Genomic DNA, 23,181 nt, shown 5'->3' with positions numbered 1-23,181 from the left:
TGTTGGCATATAATTGCTCATAGTATTTTCTTATGATCCATTGTATTTCTGTGGAGTCTTCTTTCATTTCTGATTTTATTTATTTGAGTCCTCTCTCTTTTTTCCTTGATGAGTCTGGCTAAGGGTCTGTCAATTTTGTTTATCCTTTCAAAGAACCAGCTCTTGGTTTCATTAATCTTTTGTATTGTTTTTCTAGACTCTTATTTCATTTATTTCCGCTCTTATATTTATTATTTCCTTCCTTCTGTTCACTTTGGGCTTTGTTTGCAGTTCTTTTTCTAATTCTTTTAATTATAAGGTTAGATTGTTTATTTGAGCTTGTTCTTGTTTCTTGATGTAGGCCTGTATTGCTATGAATTTCCCTCCTAGGACTGCTTTTACTGTGTCCCATAAATTTTGAGTCATTGCGTTTTCATTTTCATTTGTCTCTAGGTATCTTTTGATTTCTTCTTTGATCTCATTAATAGCCCATTCATTGTTTAGTAGCATGTTATTTAGCTTCCATGTATTTGTGTATTTTCCAGTTTTTTCTTGTAATTTATATCTAGTTTAATGCCATTGTGATCAGAGAAGACGGTTGATATGATTTCAGTCTTCTTAAACTTATCGAGACTTGATTTGTGTCCTAACAAGTGGTCTGTCCTTGAAAATGTTCCATGTGCACTTGAGAAGAATGTATATTTTGCTGCTTTGGGGTAAAAAGCTCTGAAAATATCTATTAAGTCCATATGTTCTAGTGTGTCTATTAGGCCCATTGTTTCCTTGTTGATTCTTTGCCTGGAAGAGCTGTCCATTGGTGTCAATGGGGTGTTAAAGTCTACTATGAGTGTATTACTATTGATCTCTCCTTTTATGTCAGTCTATAATTGCTTTATGTATGTAGGTGCTTCTGTGGTGGGTGCGTATACAATATTTGATTTATTATTGATAAACCTATTTATATATTCTAGATATCAGATATATGATTTGAAAAAATTTTCTCTCATTCTGTAGGTTGTCTCTTCACTTTCTTGATGGTATCATTTGTCTCATAAAAGTTTTTAATTTTGATATAGTCCAGTTTATCTGTTTTTGTTGTTGTTGCTTGTGCCTTTGTTGTTTATCTAAAAAACCATTGCCTAACTCAAGGTTATGCAGATTTACGTTTTTTTAAAGAGTGTTATAGTTTAAACTTTTGCTTTTAAATCTGTAATCCATTTTGAATTAAGATTTCTGTATCGTGTGAGATGGAGGGATCCAACTTCATTCTTTCGCATGTAGCTATTGAATTGTCCCAGCACCATTTGTTGAAAAGACAATTCTTTCTCGATTGAATTGTCTTGGTACCCTTGTAGAAATTCAGTCGAACATAAATATAAAGTTTATTTCTGGGCTCTAATTCTGTTTCATTGATTTAAATGTCTTTCTTTATGCACCACAGACTATCTTGATTACAGTAACTTTGTATTAAGTTTTGAAATTGGTTCTTTTTCAAGATTGTTCAGCTATTCTGGGTACCTTGGATTTCCACATGAATTTAGCATCATCCTGTCACTTCATGCAAATAGTCAGCTAAGATTTGTTAAGGGTTTGTTTGAGTCTACCAATCAATTTGGGAAGAACCCATTAGATTTTATATTCATAATACTAAACTTAAATTCTGCCTATTTCATCCTTTCTTACAAAATTAAATTTTCTTTTAATTTCCTATAACTAAATTTTATATACATTAAAAGATCATTCTTATAGTATATTAGTGTTAAACTAACCATGAAGAAATATGAAGTAATTCCTTTTTGTATTGGTAAAAATACAGTATTGTATAGGCTTAATACCTCTATAACAAAAATCTTTACATACAGAAAAATTATTACAAAGAAGAGTGCCAGGAGAGGTACCAAACTATTTCAGAACTGTATAGAAAATAGCAAAATTCTATATCACAGAATTTCTATAGCCCTTGAAAATTTTGTGTTCTGTTGTTTTTCCTGATGAGATTCATTTTATGTTTTTAAATATTAGCAAAAGTTATGTATGGGAAAAAATTAGATATGAATACTACCTCTATGGAATGTGGATGAGGATAACAAAAATAAACATTTTAGAGTTTTATAATGTTTTAGATTCCATTGGTCCCTAGAATAAGACATGGGTAGCTATTTGATAGCTTATGTGGTTTTGCTTAGTAAGTGAATACCATAATCCAGTGATTCTTGACTTTGGCTGTTATGCATTAGAATCCCTAGAGAGCTTTTGAAAATCAGATGTCCCATATAGCACACCAGACCAATTAAATCAGACTCTTTGAGAGTGGGACTCAGATGTCAGAATTTTTAAAGTTCTCTGGGTGAGTCCAGTGTGCAGCCAACATTAGAACCACTACCTTAGATATCTGAAAATACAGGTGAAATTGAGCTCAGGAAAATGTAATTATCCTGAAATGGCAATTAAAGGCATGCCATCTGAATTGTATGCCACTTTAATTATAATATCAACTGTGAAAAGTAGTATGGAATTAACAGGATGTAATGATTTGGTTTTGCCTTTGTCTGTGAACCAATAATAAAAGATTATTTAATAATCACCAGAATTTCAAAATTTGGTACTAAGAAGATCAGTTATGCATACCACCATATAGATAGGCATTTGTTTGAGGGGAAAACTCCACTGCTAAAGAGTTAAGCCACCAGTTTATTGGAAAAAGCACTGAATTAAGAGTTTAGGAATCAGTGTTCTAGTACTAACATGTTGTGTAACTTCAAACCAGGGCATTTAAATTATACTTTATAAAATGAAATAGTTTAACTGGAGGTGATCACCAAATTATTTATTCAACAAATTGGATTGCCTACTGTGTGCTAGGCAAGGATGCAAGAATGAACAGCCCATTGAAAAGGCTTGAAAAGCTCACAGAAGACAGACAAACATGCAGAATGTTTAAGTGTAGCTGTAGTGAAATGTCAGGGAATTAAGGAAGCACAGAACTGTACTTCATCCACTCAGTATTGGTACAAACACTATAGTTTCCTTTTCAGCAACCATTTACAAATCCCTTCTTCCTTACTGGCAGAACCCATCTCTGAAATAGACTGAAAATGTCAAATAATGCTTGCTTTTCTAGCCACCCGTGCAGCTGGGGCAAGGACATGTTACCCAGTGCTGGTCATTGAGACTACAAAAGAAATCTTCTGGCCAGTTCTCCTTATAAAAGCTGACAGTTGAGAAAGTGCCCTTCCTTCCTGACCTTATTTGCATGAGGATGTGGTGTTATAAAGGTCATCTTGAGACTGATGGCCTAAGAACAAAAGGTGCCATTCTGGTTATAGCCAAAAAGAAAAATGGAATGAGGCTGGATCTTTGATGTAAACATTGAGCTGCCGAACCAACCCTACAGCCATCACCTGTGGACTTATTAAGTGAGATAATAAAAATACATATGGTTTGAACACTTGCTGCTTTAATATTGGTCTGTGGATCAGCAGTATCAGCATCACCTGGGACGTTAGTTAGACATGCAGAATCTCAGAGCTCGTGTCAGGCCTCTTGCATCAGAATCTGCACTGTAGTAAGAACACTAGGTGAATGAGGTAGACATCGAAGCTTGAGAAACACCAGTTTGAACCACTTTTAATATGCAGTTAGAAACGTCTTTACTAATATAAATACGTTGTAGATTGACCAAGTGTCATTTTTTAAAAAAAAAAAGTACTTGACCATAAAGACTTCTGATTCAGATGTAGAAAGTAGCAAGAGATGTATTATTCTCACCATAACAACCAAATCAAGCAGTATAAGCTACATAATCTTAGTTTAAAACAAACAAACAAACAAATACCTGTCAAAGAGCTTGAGGACACAAATCTAAATGACTCCAGAACATGACAGGCCCTTCAAAAAGAGATAATTCACTCCTCCTCTCTTTCCTGGCTGAAATGTATTTTTTTTAGGGAGAAAAACAGCAGAGAGGAATAAGGAGAAATCAGCCTAATTTTTAACAAACGTTTAATGACCATAGAGGGGCTAGCAGGAAAGATTAGAATCCAGAGAAGCCCTAGACCAGTGCTGTCCACTAGAACTTTCGATATTTGTGCTAACCAAATGTGGCTATCAAGCACTTGAAATGTGGCTAGTGTGGCTGAGGAACTGAATTTTTAATTTGAATTGATTTAAATTTACATAGTCACACGTGGCTAGTGACTACCACATTGGACAGTGCAGCTCTAGAGACAGAGTGAGAGCCTGCACTACCCACCCCACCCCCCAGTTCTTTGCTACAAGTGTTCATTTAGTGTCAGGGATACTGCTCCAAGAACAGGGGCAATGAAGCAGAGCTGAGAGAAAATTCCCAAGGTATAGGTTTTCAGCTAGGGGAGAACCAGAGAGAGCCAAGAGAATTTAGAGCAGTCCCTTCCAGGCCATGCCCAACTTCACAGACTATAGAGGAGACGAGTGGGGCTGCAAGATCTGCCAAGGCCCAAGAAGCAGAGGATGGGACTGGAAAACAAAGAGAGCTAGCTCCTCAGTCAAATACTGGCATCCTGGGCTACACATTAGGCACAATCTCTCTCACTTCACAGTTCAAAAAGTAGGCAGCTCAGGAGATCTCTAGAACCTCACCAGGGTTCTAATCCCAGGCCTTGCTGAAGAAAAAGTCCTGATCCTGTCCTCAAAATGTTTGGAGCCATTGAGAAATTGAATCAAACTAAAGTTGCAGCAAAGCCAGATTCAGCTCAACTGTAGAGCATGTTGATTCAGCCCTGACCTAAGGGGTATGCTCCTTTCTGGGGATAAATGTACTTTCCTTCAAAATGCCCAGCATGCAGTCAAAGATCTTAAGGAACAGGTGACTCATTGTCAAGAAAGAAAACAGTCAGTAGAAGACCTAGAGGTGATCCAGATAGTGGAGTTATCAGTTAGGTATAACTAAAACAGAAATGCCAAAGAATCTGATGGACCAGGTGCACAGCACGTGTAAGAGATGAGGAGTTTCAGCAGACATGGAAATTTTTTTTTAAGAACCAAATGGAAATGCTAAAAATATAATATCAAAAATTAAGGTCCTGTGGATGGTTTTAGCAGCCTTGGCTAGACTCTTGGGAGCAAGCAGTTTGTATTGTGGAAGGATTCCTTCTTTCTATACTGATTGATAGTTACCTTGAACAAGAAGTACACAATATTCACTACACTAATTATAAGCCCACAAACATTTCTTTTGATAGACCACTGCATAGATTAATCAGGTCACATATTCTCACATATTTCCCTGATAGTTTCCTGATAGAAAAGAAAATAGTTGGCACTTCTGTGAATCCATACATAGGCCTTTCCAGATCATTAGTTAGAATTTTCACCTGTCTTGGGAGAGAAACCAGAGGCAATCTTGATAACCCAGTCCCCGCCATATGTGAGTATGTCTTGTTTGGTCAGCTTGTACTGCAATTATATCCTTATTTTTCATTCCCTTCATATTTTCAATCTTCCATTGAACGTATGGTAATAAAATATTGATTTTTCACATTATAAACACTCTAGGTTTCTAGAATAACTAGTTTCTTAATAGATAGCCTTGTTAGTGTCCATTGAGGCTTAGAGGAGCAGTGATCAAAAGTTTTAAAATACCACACAGGACATACAGGAATTTCTTTGCAATTAGATCTTGCATTTCTGCAGTAATTATTCTCTGCCATCCCCGAAGGGACTGTAACAATTTGTTACTTAAGAACAAGAAAGTAAATTCTGTTTTTTTTTTAATCTCTTTAAAATTTTAGATTTTTGTGTTTATTGCTTTATTCCTTTATTTTTTGATTCAATAATTGTGGAGTAACTCAGAGTTACTCCAAAAAGAGCCTATTTATATTTCCACAAATGAGAAAATTTAATGGTTGATTTACTTTTCCTATTCTAACTTGCATGGCCAAAGTATTGCCCTGGAAACTTATAAATATATGTTACAGATGAAACAGAATTATTGTAGATGTTAAGCTTGACTTTTTATCTTAGCTTCAGTTGCACATACTTCTCATAATTTTTGTTAGAAGAGTGAAATGGTAATGAGTTAATTGCAGTAGTGAAATTAACAAACCACTTTATTTTACAGGGAAAATATTTATTCCTAAACAGAAACCTGCACAGACTTTTACGGAAGAAAAAGTATCTCTTGATCCAGAATTAGAAGAAGCTTTGACAAGTGCTTCTGATACAGAATTGTGTGACCTTGCAGGTATATCCTAAAACACATTAATGTGAATGAGTATGGAGGGGAGGGGAACACCAGCACACACCTATATATATATTATACAGATGCATCCTTTGCCCAGCAAAGTGCTATTGAATTAGTGACCACATATTTGGCTTTGTTTTTTATACTATAAATCTGACATACAGAATTCCATTTCTTTACATTCTCTCATGGTGAAATTTTTATGTTAATGGAATTTATTGTATTATTTGAAATCTTTTGTCATGTTGCTCTTTTAGAAAGCTTTTATAAAAATCTTCCATCACTTGGTGTGCTCAGCTAGAAGTTATCCCATCTGAGCACTGAAAAAGAGTCTTTAATTTTGTCAGAAAGACTCTAAAATGGGTAACTAGAAAGCATTTGGGTAACAGCCGTGAACTATACTCACCACTTTCCCAACTTTTCTGAAGTGTATATGGGACACTCCAAACCTCCCTGTTATTTTCATCATTGCCAGTTTCTTATCTGTACTGTTATCTCTCCCACCTATCTCCACACACACCCATTTTCTTAGGTAGAAAAATATGACACATGGGGAAGTCTTAGTCCCAAGAACTAACGTTTGAAAGGAGCAGTGACGGTTCTTTCGGAAGGACCCAGGAAGGGATAATCAAGGTGTGGTGCTACAACCAGAGCAGGTGTCTTATTCCTGGGTGTTGAGGACCAATGGATTTGTAAATAGTGCATTCATCATTGCAGAATGGGCCCTGGGCACACGGTAGCTTCTGCCTCGTTTATGTAAAAAGACATCAAAAACAATCAGATCTATTTCTCATATCATTTTTGAGGGACACTATTTTAATCTTAAACATGAGAATTCAACCATACTTTTATTATTCTACTCTTAGCTAAAATACAAATGTAAATTAATATGAGAGTTGACAGATGTAAAAATAGTGAAGGTTAAGTTGAAAATCTGCCCTGTATAGCATGATTTTGTTAGAAACCTTGTGAGAAAGATGAACAGCAAAAACAGATCGTTTCAATTTTCTTCCATAGCCACCAGATGGAGCAAAGCATAGATTTACATTTAGGGTTAGGCAGGCTACAGCTATATGAATTCAGAAATGTGGGGAAAATAATAAGGGCATTGAAGAGAAAGAGATTGTAAGTGATTTTTAATCGCTTTGTCTCCTTTTTTTTATTTTTTTGGCTGCAAAATCTGTATTTAATTGAGTAGGAGAATGTTAAAATGTTTGATAGAAATTTTTGATTCTAAAATTCTTTATGTTTAAAACTGATGTAAATAAAAGATAATTTTATTTTTCTACATTTATAGCTATTCTTGGGATGCACAATTTGATAACGAATACACAGTTGTGTAATATAGTGGGAAGTAGTAATGGTGTCGATCAAGAACACTTTTCAAGTAAGTACTTACAATGCTTTGTGAATTCCAATCCTTCATTAAATATATTTTGCTTTCTCCATGTATCAACTTCAGTATATATATTTAGATGGCATTGACATAGAAAACCATTGAAAATAGAACATTAAATATTTTATGCTTACTGTATCAGCAAATATAGGAACCACTCTCACCTCACTAAATACTAATGGTAAACAGTATAAGAGCTAATCAAATGTGGCTTTTGTTGACATTTTTTTTTTCAATGTTACTGATTTTCAAGAAATCCATAACAGTGCTAACAAAGTACATTATAAAATCAGATTCAAGAGAAACCACAGAACAATTTAGCTCCTAAACCTTTTAGTCTGATGTAAAGTATTAAATAGCCTAAACCAGAGCTTTTTAAAAATTCATTTATAGGATGTTTTAAAATTACCGAAGTAATACATACTTTTGTAGCACATTTTAACAATACCTAAATGAATAAAGTAGGAAGTAAAAGTGTCTATTTGTAGCCATCATGCCTCCTACTCTCCATACCCCCAACCCTAATTATTAGCAAGTTGGTTTGTATCTTTCTAGACTTTGTATTATGTTTATGCAAACTTATGTATGTATATAATCTTTTTTGTATGTTACATATTTTTATTTTTTTATTTTTATTTTTTTTTACAAAAATGGAATTATACTATAAATAGCTCTTGCAACTTAATTTTCTAAAAAAGTACTATTGGCTGATATTTTTGAATGCTGACTATGGGCCATGTTCTATGCACAGCTCTTTAATGTGACCTGTTCTCATTTAACACTTAACAACAATTCTATGAAATAGATATTATTATTATCCTTAATTTGCATGTGAAGGAGCTAAGGTTTTGGAACGATTAGGGAACTAACTTGAATGTCACTTAAAGTCAGTGGTGAGGATTTTAACACATGCTAGAAGGTGTATCACTTAGCAATATATAATGTTTTCTGGTTAGTACATACAGAGCTATCTCATTCAGACATCTGTATTACACTCTCATTTATGAATGTTCTATAATTTGTTGTAGAAATGTTCAAGCATATATAGTAGAAGAGAGAATAATACATGCATCACCCAGCTTCAGCTCTTTTTAACATTTTGCCAGCCTTGTATCTCTCAGCATCTGCCTCCCTCCTTACCCCTCCCACCTCTTTTTTTCCTGGAATACTTAAAAGCATATCCTGTTTGTTTGTATTGCTTTACTCATAAATATTTCCATATGTGTCTTTCCCAAGTAAGGACTTTTAACACGCCATTATCTAACTTAAAAATTAACAATAATTTCTTCATATTATCTAATACCCAGTCCATGTTCAGACTTCCCTGTTTTCTTAAAAACATTCCACTGTTGGTTTGTTCCAGTCAGGGTCCAAATAAAGATCACATTGCATTTTGTTGTCATATAGATTCAGTTTTTCTTAATTTCTTAATAGTTCTTCTCCTCAACCTCTTTCCCCTTTCTTCATGCCATTTATTTCTGGAAGAAACTGGGCTAATAGTTACATAGAATTTTCTACATTCTGGATTTGGCTGATTGCAACCTGTGCTTTCATTTTCCATGTTTCTCTATCCTATGTTTCTGTAAACTGTTATTTTCTAGAGGCTTGATCAGATTCAGGTGCAATTTTTTGGTTTTTGTTTTTGGGCAAGAATGCTTTCTAGGTGGTGATTGAATCACATTAGGAAGCATATCATGTCTGGCCATTCCTCTTTGGGAAATGTATTAGGTTTGATCAGTGGATTCAAATGTTGCAGCCTGATCCATCCATTTAAAGTTCCCCATAAACCTTTCTTAAGGGTTTTAGCATCTCATTGACTGGATCCATTATTTTATTAGGGAGCAAGGCTCCTTAAATATACGTATTCCGTGGCATGGGGAAAGGACTCTTGGTTTTTATAAAATTTTAAATTGAGAAAGAACTTGTTCAATTTTCCATTCAGTGAGGAAGCTCTTCTTCAGCCCCCTTAATCTACCATCTTGAGGAAGACTGCCCTGCTGAAATGCTTGAGAGGGACCCATTCTGTCCTTTTAGCAGAGCTCTGTTAGGAAGCTCTTCCTTTGTGTTGAACTAAATTCTGCCTCCTGGCAAAATTCTAACCCAGCCTTGCAGAACAACATGAAATTTTTCTCTCCTCCTTCAACAGGATAAATCTTAAAATGAGGATATTCTTTTAATATATACTTCCAAGCTAATTATATCCAGATCTTTCAACTGTCCTCAAAAATATAATTTTCAGACCTCCATCTAAGCTGTGTGTGTGTGTGTGTGTGTGTTTTATTTGAAAAGAACAAAGTGCTCTTCAAAGTAATTTATTGTACGAATAAGTATATACCTTGTTTTAAGATGATTTTTGCTCCTAAAAGCTAGAGGAGAGCAGATAGGAAGAAGTGAGCCAGAAAATGAGCCTGTCAGTCTTTCCATGTCAGTTGTTCTTAACATTTTTGTAGTCAGTCACCTCTTTGAGAATCTGATTCTTTGAGAATCTGGTGCTCTCTCCAGAAAGTTTATCCATAAAAGTTTGCCTGTTATAGGGTGTTCATAGACCTCCACATACATGTCAGAGCACACTTATCTTATTAGAGGGTTCAGGACTTCCAGGTCCTCTTTTAACTTTGCATAGTTGTATCCTGGCCATGTGCATGGGTATAGTATATGTGGTGAAGGATTGGGGTTATGAATGAAGGAGGGCAGTAATTTTTGGAATTTCTGCCTCAGCAGCAGCTCTGTTGTATCATTACCTCTCTCTGTCTCCCCATTCTCTATTCCTATTCTTCTTAGTAGAGAATCCTCCCCTTTTTCCATTGCGTAGTACTCTCCTTGGTAAGGTGTCTTTCCATCGCCTTACTCTTCTCATCAAGGCTGTATTTATTTATTCAAGTCTATGATTCTTACTGCCTTTACAGTAATTATTAGATCTCAGAGAAAATGGTAGTAAATGTTAGATTTGAACATATTCAAACTTTATCTTAAACATTGCTAAAAATAAATGGGAATATTGGTTTGTGTTATCAAATATATTTTAGTGGTAAAGATATCTTAATAAACCAAGAGGCAGGGAAAATATTCATTTTTGAAGGCTGATACATTGCAAAGAAATGTTGAATTATGCTTAGTATATATTCAGTAAAATTTTGAGTACTTTAAATATGTCAACACATAAAGGATCATTAAGAAAGCATGGAGAAGAAACTTTTCGTTCTTCTAAATATATTTGTGTATGTTATATGTGTTAGAAAGTTCATGTATGCATCCACTGTAATAGTGTCAAACCAAAGAGACTCTTGCTCTTCTCATTTATTACTGCAGATGTAGTAAAAGGTGAAAAGATTGTTCCAGTATTTGATGAACCGCCAAATCCAACCAATGTTGAAGAAAGTTTAAAGAGAATTAAAGAAAATGATGCTCGTCTTGTTGAAGTTAATTTGAATAATATAAAGGTAGCTATGCTAAGCAAACAAAGTTTTGAATTGCTTTGAGTCAAGTAGATCTAGCATGAGAGCTGGGCAGTTTTGATATAGTTTAATTTTTTCTACATAAAGGTAAAGTTTTTGCTCCCAGTAGCCTGCTAACACAGATTTCTTCATATTTTAGAAATTAAAAGTATTACAGTATTATTCTGACTTAGTTTTTAAAGAGTATCATATGAAAATGTAAACCCTACATACTTGTCAGTGTAAATCTCTTTGGCTTCCAAAGTACTGCCTGCTTTTCAGATTATTTAGTCTTTTGGTTTTGTTTTTTTATCAGGTTTCTTAAGGTTTAATTTACCTACAATAAAATTCTCTCTTTTTAGTGTACAGTTCTATGAATTTTGACAAATGCATACAGTTGTACAACCACTGCCACAATCAGATGTAGAATATGTCATACCCCTTCATCTACATTCTCTGCCCCCAGCTCTAGCCCCTGTCAATCACTGATTTGTTTTCTTTCCCTGTCATTTTGCCTTCTACAGAATCATATAAATGGAATCATATAGTATGTACCTTCGAGTCTTCTTTCACTTAGCGTAATGCATTTGAGATTCATCCATGTTGTTGCATTTATCAGTAGTTTGTTTCTCTATATTGTCGAATAGTAGTGTATTGTATGACTATGGTGCAATTTGTTTATCCATTCACCAGTTGACAGACATATGGGTTATGTCTAGTTTAGGATGATTATAAGTAAAACCACTATACACATTCATATCCAGTCATATGTTTTGTGTAAACATGTTTTTATTTCTTTGAGTAAACACTTAGAAGTAGGCTTTCTGGGATCTTAATTACAGCTCTTCACTGGAGTAAATGAAGAAATGAGCTACAAGGGCATAGGATAGGGATAACTAGTTACCAAAGAATAAACTCAAATTATCCCATGGGTATTGGCCATTACATAATAGCTTTATTCCAAATTCCTCATTTTAAATCTTGTTTTATCTGAATTGGGGCTGGAGGTAGCATCTGGAATTACAAGAACCTGGAGTATAAAACCTCTGTACCCTTCTAGCAAGTGTTCTTTCCTATAAGAGGAAGAATGAAAGCCTTGGAAAAAGCTAATATCCCTAGTTGATCACAAATTTTATTAATTCTTTAAAAATCCTTTCCTCATATATCTCTGTCTCTAAATCAACAGTAATGTTCTGAAAATAACCAAGCTACAGAGAATTGAAGTCTTAATACTAAAGGAAAAAATTAGTGCCTTCTAGAACTATGTGTTTCCACATTTCAAGTAGTGTAGGGTTAATCTCTCTTAATACCTCGGAGTATAAACTAAAGCACTGAGAACAGTATGTCATCTGCCTCAGGAATCATACTCACTAGAGGTGGGCTCCCACATCTTTCTCTTTGTAGAAAGTGGATTCACTTTGAATTCTCAAGTGCTGACTTCTTATAACATGAATAATTAAATGTAGAATAGCAAGAGTTTCTTGAACCTAAATGCTAGAGAAATGGTTGATATATACTCTGCTCCAGGTCAACAGTTTATGCAAATTTACCATAATACAGAAGTCAGATAGATACAGGGGAGACTGAATTATTTGTTTTCATTTGTAGACTAACTGTTGTGTGTTTATATAATTTCTGAGTATATTTTAATGAGCAAAAGTAAATACAAAAATATGTGATTAATGATCTGAATGTCCTGAACACTGAAATGTATTAATGTCTCACACTACTGTCTTTCCAGAACATACCGGTTCCAACCCTAAAAGGTTTTGCGAAGGCTTTGGAGACCAACACACATGTGAAATATTTCAGTCTTGCAGCCACGCGGAGCAATGACCCTGTCGCTATTGTAAGTAAGCTGCTATTGATAATATTAGATTTATGACTACATGCCAGGGGCATATACAGTGTGTAATAGGTGCTGTCATATTTTAATCTCCAAATATTTTCTTTTAATTTCTAGGCTTTTGCTGATATGCTGAGAGTGAACAAAAATTTGAAAAGCTTAAATATGGAGTCCAACTTTATTACAGGAGCTGGGATTCTAGCACTAATTAATGCTTTAAGAGATAATGAAACCCTGGCAGAGCTCAAGATTGACAATCAGGTCAGTGCTACAGCAGTAACTTTGAGGAAACTACAGCCCACATGGCTGTGTAGGGCTTAGGGACTCGGGGCAGGTGGGAGGAGGGCTTTCAGGGAGCCATTTGGGAAGGTGGTGACACAAAAGGGAATGAGAGGGCATTTGAGGCATCTGGAATATTAACTTAATATTTTTAGTATAGGTTCTTAGTATATTCATAGAGTTTTGGAACCATCACCACTATCTAATTCCAGAACATTTTCATCACCCCACAAAGCAACTCCATATCCATTAGCAGTCACTCCCTATTCACCCCTCCCACCAGCCCCTGATAACTACTAACCTACTTTCTGTCACTATGTATTTGCCTATTCTGGACAATTTATATAAATAGAATTATGTAATATGTGGTCTTTTCTGCCTGCCTTCTTTCCCTTAGCAAAATGTTCTGGAGGTTCATCCATGTCATAGCATATATAAGTACTTATTCATCTTCATGGCTGAATAATATTCCATTACATTTGGGTTTCTACCTTTTGAATATTAGGAATAATGCTTCTGTGAACATTCATATACCAGTTCTTAGATGAACATACGTTTTCATTTTTCATGGGTATGTACCTAGGAATGGAGTTGCTCTGTCATATGATAACTCTTACGTTTAACTTTTTGAGAATGGCCAACTTGTTTTCCACAGCAACTGCAACTCCACCATTTTACAGTCCCACTAGCTTATGTGAGGGTCCCAGTTTGTCCACATCCTTGCCACCCTTGTCATTGCCTTTGTGTTTTTGATTAACAGTTATCCTGTGGGTATGAAGCAGTATCTCATTGTGGTAATCCACAACTTTTCAGTGTCTGTATGATATGTACTGAACTTTAAAATTTTGTTTCTCTTATGTATGTGTAAAAATTGGGAAAACTTTAAAAGACCAACAGAAATAGTAAGTACTTCAGTGTCTTAGTCTTGACTTACCTGGAAAAGCATTTTGATCTAGTTTATTAATACTGTTCTGTATCTCTGATTATTCCAGAGGCAGCAGTTGGGGACGGCTGTAGAATTGGAAATTGCCAGGATGCTTGAGGAAAATACAAATATCCTTAAATTTGGATATCAGTTTACACAGCAGGGACCCCGAACCAGGGCAGCGGATGCTATAACAAAAAACAATGACTTAGGTAAGATATATGCAGTATCAAGTCAAATTTCCAAATTATACCATTAAGCTAATGTATTGGAGGAACTTTTTTTTTTTTTTTTTTTTTTAACTTTTAAAATAAATTTTAACAGATTATTTGGCCTTTGTTTCTAAAATCTATGGGGTCCTTTTTATACCGATTGAATCTGGTCAGTTTAAGTGAGGTTGTAGTGATTATTGGGTTGGTTAGTGGGTAAAATCTATTTCTCGTAACAATCATTTCACAACTTTAAGTAAACAAAGTTTCCTACAACAAACATTATAATAAATGCTTCTTATAACAAGTATTTTGTTCTCAACAAGTCACCACTTGGTGCTATCAAAGCAAAGACTTCAACATTACAGGAAAGGTTTTGTCCTTTTTCTCAAACAGGCCTAGAGAGAAATTCAGTCTTATAACATACAGAATAATTATAACTTGAACCCAAATTTTTATAGTCAATGGTATGTAAATGTTCGCTGTACTTACCAGTCTCCCTAACAGCTATTACTAGGCAGTTGGTCTTCTCACTGCACACATCTAGGTCAGGAGTCTCCCTTCCTTTCATGGTTCCTCTTGAACTGTTGAGGCTTATGGCTTCTGCTTGAAATAAATTTTCCAGCCAAAGCTGAATTAAAAAATAAGATGCTTATAATTTTGTTTCTGCACGTGTCTAAAAATCGACTCTTCTTTTAAGTTTGGTGTTTGTCACTGAGATATTTTAAAATATGCGTTTAGACAAGAATTAAAATAAAACTTCTCAAATGGAGTAACATTTCAAAGTAATGCAGTTGTTTTAAGCTTCAGCTGTATTTGAATTTGAATTCCTTAAAGGTTTCTGGAGCAGAAAAAATACAACTTCATTCCTTTAATTGAGATCACTGGGGAAAAAGTATTAGTTTGCAAAGTCATGCTAATTGTTTTACATTGATTCGCTAGTTGGCTTCTATAGTTTCCTTCAGGTATTTAATTTTGCTTTTTAGAGTCATGTTTCTCAAGTCTGAACTTCACAAATAATTTGAGAACTTCAAGAACATAGATTCTTGGCTCTAAAAAAAGTTTTTACTTAGTAAGTTAGTTATACTTCATTGTGATTGTCTATTTTCAAAGACTTTTTTCAAGCTTTTTGAGGGCAGAGGCCATATGTATCTGTTGAATCCACAACTCTCTTAAAACTATGCCTGACAGTAGTAGGCACTTAATAAAGATTTATAAAGTGAATAAAGAAAGTGATAGAATTTGATTGCTGCTCAAAGTTTAATTTTCTCAGAATTAAATAGCAGTAAACTTAAGCCAAAAGCATTCTCCATTTTTTCTGTCCTCTGAAACTACCTTAGCTATCTCAGGATCCTACCAACAGATTTGTAGCCCCAACCATCTCTCTCATCTGTGTCCCTCCCAGGAGGCAAGTGATCCCAGCAGCTGTTATACAGGAGAGCAGCACAGTGAGAGCCCATGTCACCCAACAACAGGGATGCCAACCTTTGCAAGGCCTTAGCAGTTGTGCTCTTCTGAGGAGTCTGTTGTGGCAGGCACTTTGCTCAGATTTCTATAAGAAAAGAAGTGAGTAAGGGAGATTTTCGACAGATGGAAGATGAGGGACTAGGTGAAAACTATTTCCTAGGCTGCTTTATGTTGACATTGAGCAGTTGAGTAGCTGTGCATGGCCGTGTGTGTAGAGGGTGAGGAGGCCATGTTAAAGGAATCGTGATCTGACACAAAGCAGAACTGAGAGAAAGCAAACAGCTTTGTGCTGGTAGCTCTCTAGGTCACCTCTCTCCCATCTCATTCTCATTCTGATCCAAACTAGATTTTCAGGCATAAAATCTAGACTCAGGCATGAAATGAGAATAAGGACATTCCTAGAGTGGGGAATTGCATGGATAAAAGCTCAGATGTGGGAGCAAGTAAGTTATTTATATTCCGAGGACAGCCTGCAAAATTTGAGAACTGACTCTAATAGGAGGATGCTGCTTCCAGAATAAATTTTCAATATGTACTTGCTGCTTGAAGCTAACAATAAAAATGTGATGTCAGCAGGCTAAGAGGGAATGCTGGGAGAAGGCACTAAGATTACATGGTAAAAGACTTAGATTTCTTTGGATTTTATGTGGGAGGCATTCCAGAGCCATTATAGGCCACTGAATGCATGCTTAAAATGATAGTTCAAAAAAAATTCTTATTTTTAGAGTTAGAGATGATATGAGCTTAGTAGGACTTATTTGCAATTGACTGATCGTGAAGTATTGAGAACTTATGTTAGTGCAGTGGATTTTGGAAAGAAATTGCCAAATAATTGGTAATGGGGCCAGATTTCCAAGCCTCTCATCTGGAGGCTGAACCAAGGAATTGCTGGAAGGTAATAGCTGGCACCAAGTGAGAAAGAGGAGTCAGGAATGGCTCTGCTCCATCTTCTGCTGTGTTGTGCTCCCAGAACCCTTATCTTAATTTTTTTTTTCAGCCCTATACTCTGATCTCTGCCTACAGATCAGTGTGGCAAGCCTGAAGACTTTGTTTTCTTAAATGCAGTCTAATATGTAGTCACCGGAAAGAGATATCAAAGAACAAGACTTGAAAGAAACTTGTACAGAATTTCTCAGTCATATAATTTTTCTTCACCTCGCAAATAGGGCTATAATCAAATCTTTAGTGTTCTGATTTTGATAATGTCATTCCCTTTCTCATTGTTTTCATCTCAACTATTCATTGAAATAATCCTACCTACTCGCCATCTTTCCAGCTATGAAGTGTCATAGCTATAACAGCAAAGAGGTTATATGTTACACATGCAGTATTCAATTAAACTTAGAGTGTCTTATTCCTATTTTTACACCAGCTAACTACATAATTTTCTACACTGTTTTTGTTTACTCCGCTCTGTCCTGTAGATCTTGTTTTATAACATGTATATTTTTATAACATGCATAACATCTGAAAAGGTCTGTCAGTAACATCCAAACCCTGTTGCCACTCATAATTTTCTTGGAAATGTTCTACCCTAAAGAATTATCTGGTTTGTTTCTCAGACATTTCTATATTTTTCAGAGATCTATCTATATACATGTGTGAATTAGGTTTGCTTTTGAGGACTAAAGTCTCCATTTTATTTTTCCCCTTAGTATTTCAATAAACACATGAAACTTGTTCTTCATTAACATGGACTAAAATTAGAGTCAGGGACATACTTAATTAGATTCTATTAGTTTCTATTAAAATGTTCATAGAAACTTGATACTTTAGTCCTCCTTGTTTTTATTTTCTAGCTAGCACCCAGCCAATGGCTGGACAAGATTTTATGCACATCACTTGAATGTCTGGTCTCATCCATTGAAGACCAATAACAAAAGCTAGCAGTCAGAATAGCATGAGAGCAGAGCATCTGTGCCCCGGCCAGGAGGCCAAGTGCACCTACTGGCTTTTCATTCCTCTGTTAAACAGTCAATTCAAACTGAAAAAAAGCAGTTGCCTTCCTACTTGCTTCCATAGATAGAAGAGAGTATAAAATTAATAGGCCAAAAATCTAACTTAAACAGAGAAACTTACTGCTAAGAGTATCAAAACCAATAATGCGTAAATGCAAATCCTTTAACTATAAAAGCCAAATTGGCTTTCCTTACCCCAAAAAAGATGGCCTACCAGGGCCTCAGGACCATCCTTGTAACCCTGCTGTGGTAGGTGATAAAGCTGAGTATGCTTCATTAAATGTTTACTATGTTCTTAGTACTACACTAAGCAGCTTGTTGTCCTTTTAACTGCACAACCGTGAGGTACAGATATTATTGTCTTGTAACAGAGAATGAAAAGTTAACTTACTTGCCAGAGAGCGCATTACAAAAAAGTAACAACCATGATTTACACTGTATTTGTTGCTGACTCCAGATCCAGAACCTGTACTTTTTGTCCTCTCTAAATAGTATGTGCCACAATGCTGATAGCTCTTGGCAAATGCTCTCTGGTGGCTGATAAGTGAGAGTGAAGGTAGCAAGATCCTGAAGTCGAAGACCTTGGCCTGCTACATCTGAGCACAACCTAGCGGGTTGGGGTCACAAGTCCGTGAAGAAGCTGTGGTATACGAATCTCAGATATTTGCATTTTCCTACTCCATCAGCTGAACTAGTTGGCTGACTTCTTTGGCAGCCAGGTTTTAGGGTAGCCAGCTGTGACCTCACCATATGACCAAGGTCTCAGATTTTCATTACTTTGCGTATTTCGTTTTGTCAGAGCCCTGGGATACAAAAGAAGGAAACTTTGGAGAGCAGTAGCAAGTCAACTTTAAAAATGACAAAACTGTTTTTGGTATATTCTATCACAGACTAAGGAAATAGATTATAGTGCCTAATCAGAAGAGCATGCATATAGTTAATTTTAATACTTTCTAATTCCAACTGCTTGGGTATCATTTCAAAATTTAACACAATAATTTCTTAATCATTTTTTTAATGGAGGTATAAACTTTTTTAATAAACAAATGAGACAGGCACCATGACTTGAATGTGATTGCTAATCATTGTTTTAGATTTCTAACATGGCTATGTAAGCACAGGTAAGCTTAGGACATGCAGTTCTCATTTCGAAGCCCCTCGTTTCCCAGCAGGCAAATAACAAGGATGAAGGATGTGAAATTTTTTATTTTAAAGGCCAGTTGAACCAGAAACAGACATTTCATTTTTGTATAACTATAATTGGATTATACAGAAATTTGTTTGTAGTAAGTAAGTTATCACTGTACAAACTAACAGGGATTTTTAACATACTTTCTTTTATTTTTCACACAGTTCGCAAGAGACGAGTTGAAGGAGACCACCAGTAAGTCAGCCAAAGTATAACCTTTGGAGGACTTTGAAAGGTCACCAAGGGCTCCTGTTGGTGATATCAGATGTAAAATTTTCCTGAGTAGAAGGGAAAAGACTGGAAATCTTTCTTTTTTTAAACTACATGTATCTTTTCTTCTAGTTTAAGTTGTTACCAGTTTCAAGTTGTAAAATCAGTAGTAGGTGATATTTTATGTTTTAAAGCACTATTTCTACTTTCTGCTAAAATCAGTTTTAGCTTAATTAAATGGTTTATGATGGGTTAAAAAATACAATTATAAAAATGTTTAGGAAGTAATGGAGAATAAAACGACCAGTCTTTAAGGACCAATCTTTTTTAAATCAAAAAGGGACATTGCTGACATCAGAATTGCTGTTGCACCTTTTAGGTGCAAGGCACTTCAAAGCTTTCCTTATTCCAGGATATGGAGACTTTTCCAAATTTTAGAATACATGAACTTGGCAAGAATGTGCTTTTTGCTTCTATCAAAAAAGCACAATGCCAGAATTTTGAAACAGATGACTCAAAATTTAGTCATCTGTTGAGGAGTAAAAGCAGATCTCTAGGAAAAATGGTCTTCTGCACATTCCAGGTTACTGCACTTGTCTGATATATCTTAGCAACACTTAAGAGTTTTCAAAGTATATAGCATTATCTAAATTCATTATAGTTTTTCATTTTAATAATGTGCACAATATTAAATTTTTATTTTTTATTTTTTTGGGGCATTATTAAATTTTTGTGAAAGCCCAGAGTAAAAAGCATCTGAGTAGGAAAGCTATCTTCTTCCCTGTAAAAGGCATACAGCCAACTCTTGGCCATTTAGGGTAAAGGCAAAAAGAAAGCTGTTGTTAAACACACGAAATCAGAGATAATAAATATGATGGAGGTTAAGTCTGAGGAGCATGAAAACGGTCATTTAATGGTTACTGTAAAGGAAATTAGAAACTGGCATGCGTATAAATCAAGCGTTAAACAGTTTAGTGTGAATTTTCTATATGCAATGCACAGTTCCATAAATGGTATTTAATCACCACTCACTACAAATTTTCCAACCAGTAAGGAAAACTGCTCTTTGTAAATCTAATTTTTATTATGTTTCCTTTCATCTTACACTTTTTAGTCCATATTATGTAAAAGTAATTTCTCGTAATGAAAGTTGTCTTCATATTACTCAAAGTACCAAGGTGAACAATTGAACAGTGTGCTGTGGTGGGAAGACTGACTCCAGACCACCAGTGTAATAGAGGATTTAGACCTGTATCCATGCCCTGGAAGGTGGTAGAGGCATTACAGCTGGCGAAGGCAGGGACAAAGGAATCTGAGTAATCCTGGCCTCAGAAATTCAGAGCTGGCTATGTCATATATAGGGAGATTTTTCTAAAGGGAAGAATCTCATTTCAGAGTCGCAGAGAAGTCTGTTGTTAACTTTTTTTTTTTTGAAATTGAGTTACAGAATGTCTGCTCCTTTAGCTTGGAGTGGACAGTTTATCCAATGAACTAGGCAGCTTCTTGTATACTGTCATAATAAGCCTTCTTAACAGGTGTGTTTGTTTCTTTGAATTAGTATCCAGTATTTTAAAGGGGCCAAAGATTAACCTTGCACTATTCCCTTTCAGTCATAGGCTGCTGATTTTTTTAAAGTTAGCAAGTATCTCTCTCTCTCTTTCTCCTTTTCATATACTACTTTGGAAATGTACTTGATTTTACAGACTGCACTGTTCCAGCAGGGTAGGGAGCCAGCATGGAGCAGGTATATAAGGCTACCATTACACTTTTAGCAAGGCTGTCTTGCTTGCGCTGTCCTGTAAGTCAATGCATTGATAAGTATGTGTCCCTTTCCTCCCATAAGTTTTGTTGTTTTTTTTTAAAACGTAGGTAGGCAAGACTTCACCTAGAATTGTGTATCATACTTATGGATAATATCATTTTCATTTACTATTTATCAAAATATGAAGTTGAGTGTTTTGCTTGTACCATTCCAGTTTTGAGCTACAATGCAATAGTTCATTATCTAATTGAAGAAAATATTAATTGAAGAAAATATTTCTTCATAAATAACTTTAAAGATGAATATTCATCTGATTGAGTGCAGAAAAATCAACAATCATAATTACAAGGGAGAAAACTGATGTTTACTTTGATCTTTAAAAACCTGGCACCACTTAGCCTTTTAGTAACTTTTGGAATTTCTACACTGATCTAAAATTTTGTAATAGATTAGGGTTGATTTTAAAAATCGAGTAGTCTTGATTTTTAAACCAAAGATGTTCTAAGACCCTAAGTTTTATAGTCTAATCAGTTTAAACTTACCTGGTTTTCTAATCAAAGAATATTGTTTGCATTTTTAAATTACTGTTTTTTAAAAGTCTTTAACTTCCCATTTTATAAAATTTTATATCCATACTTGTCTGAAGTTCTAATTTTTCCAGTATGTCTACATGAAATTGTATGTATTTTAAAAATCAATATTAATTACTAATATTGATATTACAAAAATGGATTTTGGTGCTATGTACTTGTAGCTAAAGCCTAGTAGAAGTCTAAAAGAAAGGTGAAATACATTTTCTAAGGGTGCCTGTTATTTAAAAGACCAAATAAACATTTTTGTTTAAAAAAAATTAGCAGATTGTTAAAGATTTCAAGAATTATCTTGATCATCAAATGGCAAATTCTTGTTATTTGAATGAAATAACCCACATATTTGTTTTATGCAGTAGGTGTACTCTGGAAAAGTTACATGTAAATAGAACTTTGTAAATTGTTTTTCCATTGACAGTATCTGATGCGTTTTCATTTAAAAGGGTGATCCATGCTATTAAAAAAAATTAGAAAAAAATATATTTTGAAAAAATGTTAGCCGTGTTCTATTGTACATTATATTTAACCCTTGCTGCCATTAAATAAGATGAAAAGATACTTGAGGTATCATAAAATCTTATATTTTTGGCTCTGTGTTCCCAGGGCTGCCTCACTTTTTCCTTATAAAATCAGGAACCACTGTTAACCTCCAAGAACATCTGAGGAGCATGCTTTTTCTGGAGTCCAGAGCAGTTTCTATTCTCTGCAAGTTCAGTACTGTCCAACTTTGTTCTTTCATATAATGCCACCTCATTTAAAATGTTTCTCCCAGTTTTATTGAGATATAATTGACATTTAACATGTTAGAAGGTGCACAACATAATTATTTAGTATATGAATATATTACAAAATGACTACCACGATAACATCCATCACTTCACATAGTTAAAAATGTTTAAAATCTACCCTCTTAGCAATTACAGTACAGTATTGCTAGCTATAGTCGTGTCTTGTCCAGGGTTTATTCACTGTATAACTGAAAGTTTGTACCTTTTAACCACCTTCACCCATTTACCTTACCCCATCCCTTGCCTCTGACAACTACCAATCTGTTCTCTGTTTCTAAGAGTTCATTTTTTTTTAAGATTCCACATGTGAGATCATACAGTATTTGTCTCTGTCTGACATATTTTACTTAGCATAATGCTCTCAAGGCCACTTCACTTTTGAATAGTATTACCTGAAGACATGGCGTCCCCGAGAACCTAGTACATGGATGTACCAGAGCAACTCCTGTTGCTGCCCTCAGACAGGGGCACTTTTTAGATTTGTCTGCTTAAGAATTGTTTTTAAAAAAACTGGCACATATGCATATGTATGCACACACACACATTGCACAAAAACCGTTTTTTAAATTTCAAATAAACGCCCAGTTTATATTTTTCAGTCTTTTGGATGAATTATATTTGGTTTTAGTTTTGTTTAAAAGCTTGAAAATTACCTTTGTAGCAATACATCATTCTTTGTCACATTAATTAGGTATTTAAATACATTTTTAATACTAAAATATCCAAAATGCTGTAGATGCTTTTTTCAATTTTTATCAATTTAAAAGCAGTATATTTTAAAATAATGTCTAAATATTACAAAATATTATTAACCTGGTTCATAATGGCACAGTAAAGTTTCTTTTGACGAACATGTACTATAGGCATTTAGAAGTTACCACTTCATACTGGGATAAATAATTTCAATAAAGTTTATCAAATATCCTGTA

General features: G+C 34.9%; 1 protein-coding gene across 6 annotated transcripts in view; it reads left to right on the top strand.

Annotated features, from left to right (window-relative positions):
• Nucleotides 1-23,181, top strand: part of TMOD3 (tropomodulin 3) — a 57,063-nt gene extending 33,882 nt beyond the window's left edge. For all 6 annotated transcript variants that reach the window (XM_006920358.3, XM_006920356.3, XM_025038809.1 and 3 more), the window contains 7 exons: nt 6,077-6,199; nt 7,497-7,586; nt 10,905-11,035; nt 12,771-12,878; nt 12,993-13,136; nt 14,147-14,291; nt 19,067-23,181. In XM_006920358.3, coding sequence (XP_006920420.1) covers nt 6,077-6,199; nt 7,497-7,586; nt 10,905-11,035; nt 12,771-12,878; nt 12,993-13,136; nt 14,147-14,291; nt 19,067-19,101 — 776 coding nt within the window. In that variant the 3' untranslated portion in view covers nt 19,102-23,181. The remainder of the gene's footprint in view (nt 1-6,076; nt 6,200-7,496; nt 7,587-10,904; nt 11,036-12,770; nt 12,879-12,992; nt 13,137-14,146; nt 14,292-19,066) is intronic.

The sequence above is a fragment of the Pteropus alecto genome, unplaced genomic scaffold (assembly GCF_000325575.1).
Source record: "Pteropus alecto unplaced genomic scaffold, ASM32557v1 scaffold86, whole genome shotgun sequence".
Taxonomy (NCBI): Eukaryota; Metazoa; Chordata; class Mammalia; order Chiroptera; family Pteropodidae; genus Pteropus; species Pteropus alecto.
The sequence above is the reverse complement of the archived record's forward strand: the minus strand, read 5'-3'. Positions and strand labels throughout refer to the sequence as shown.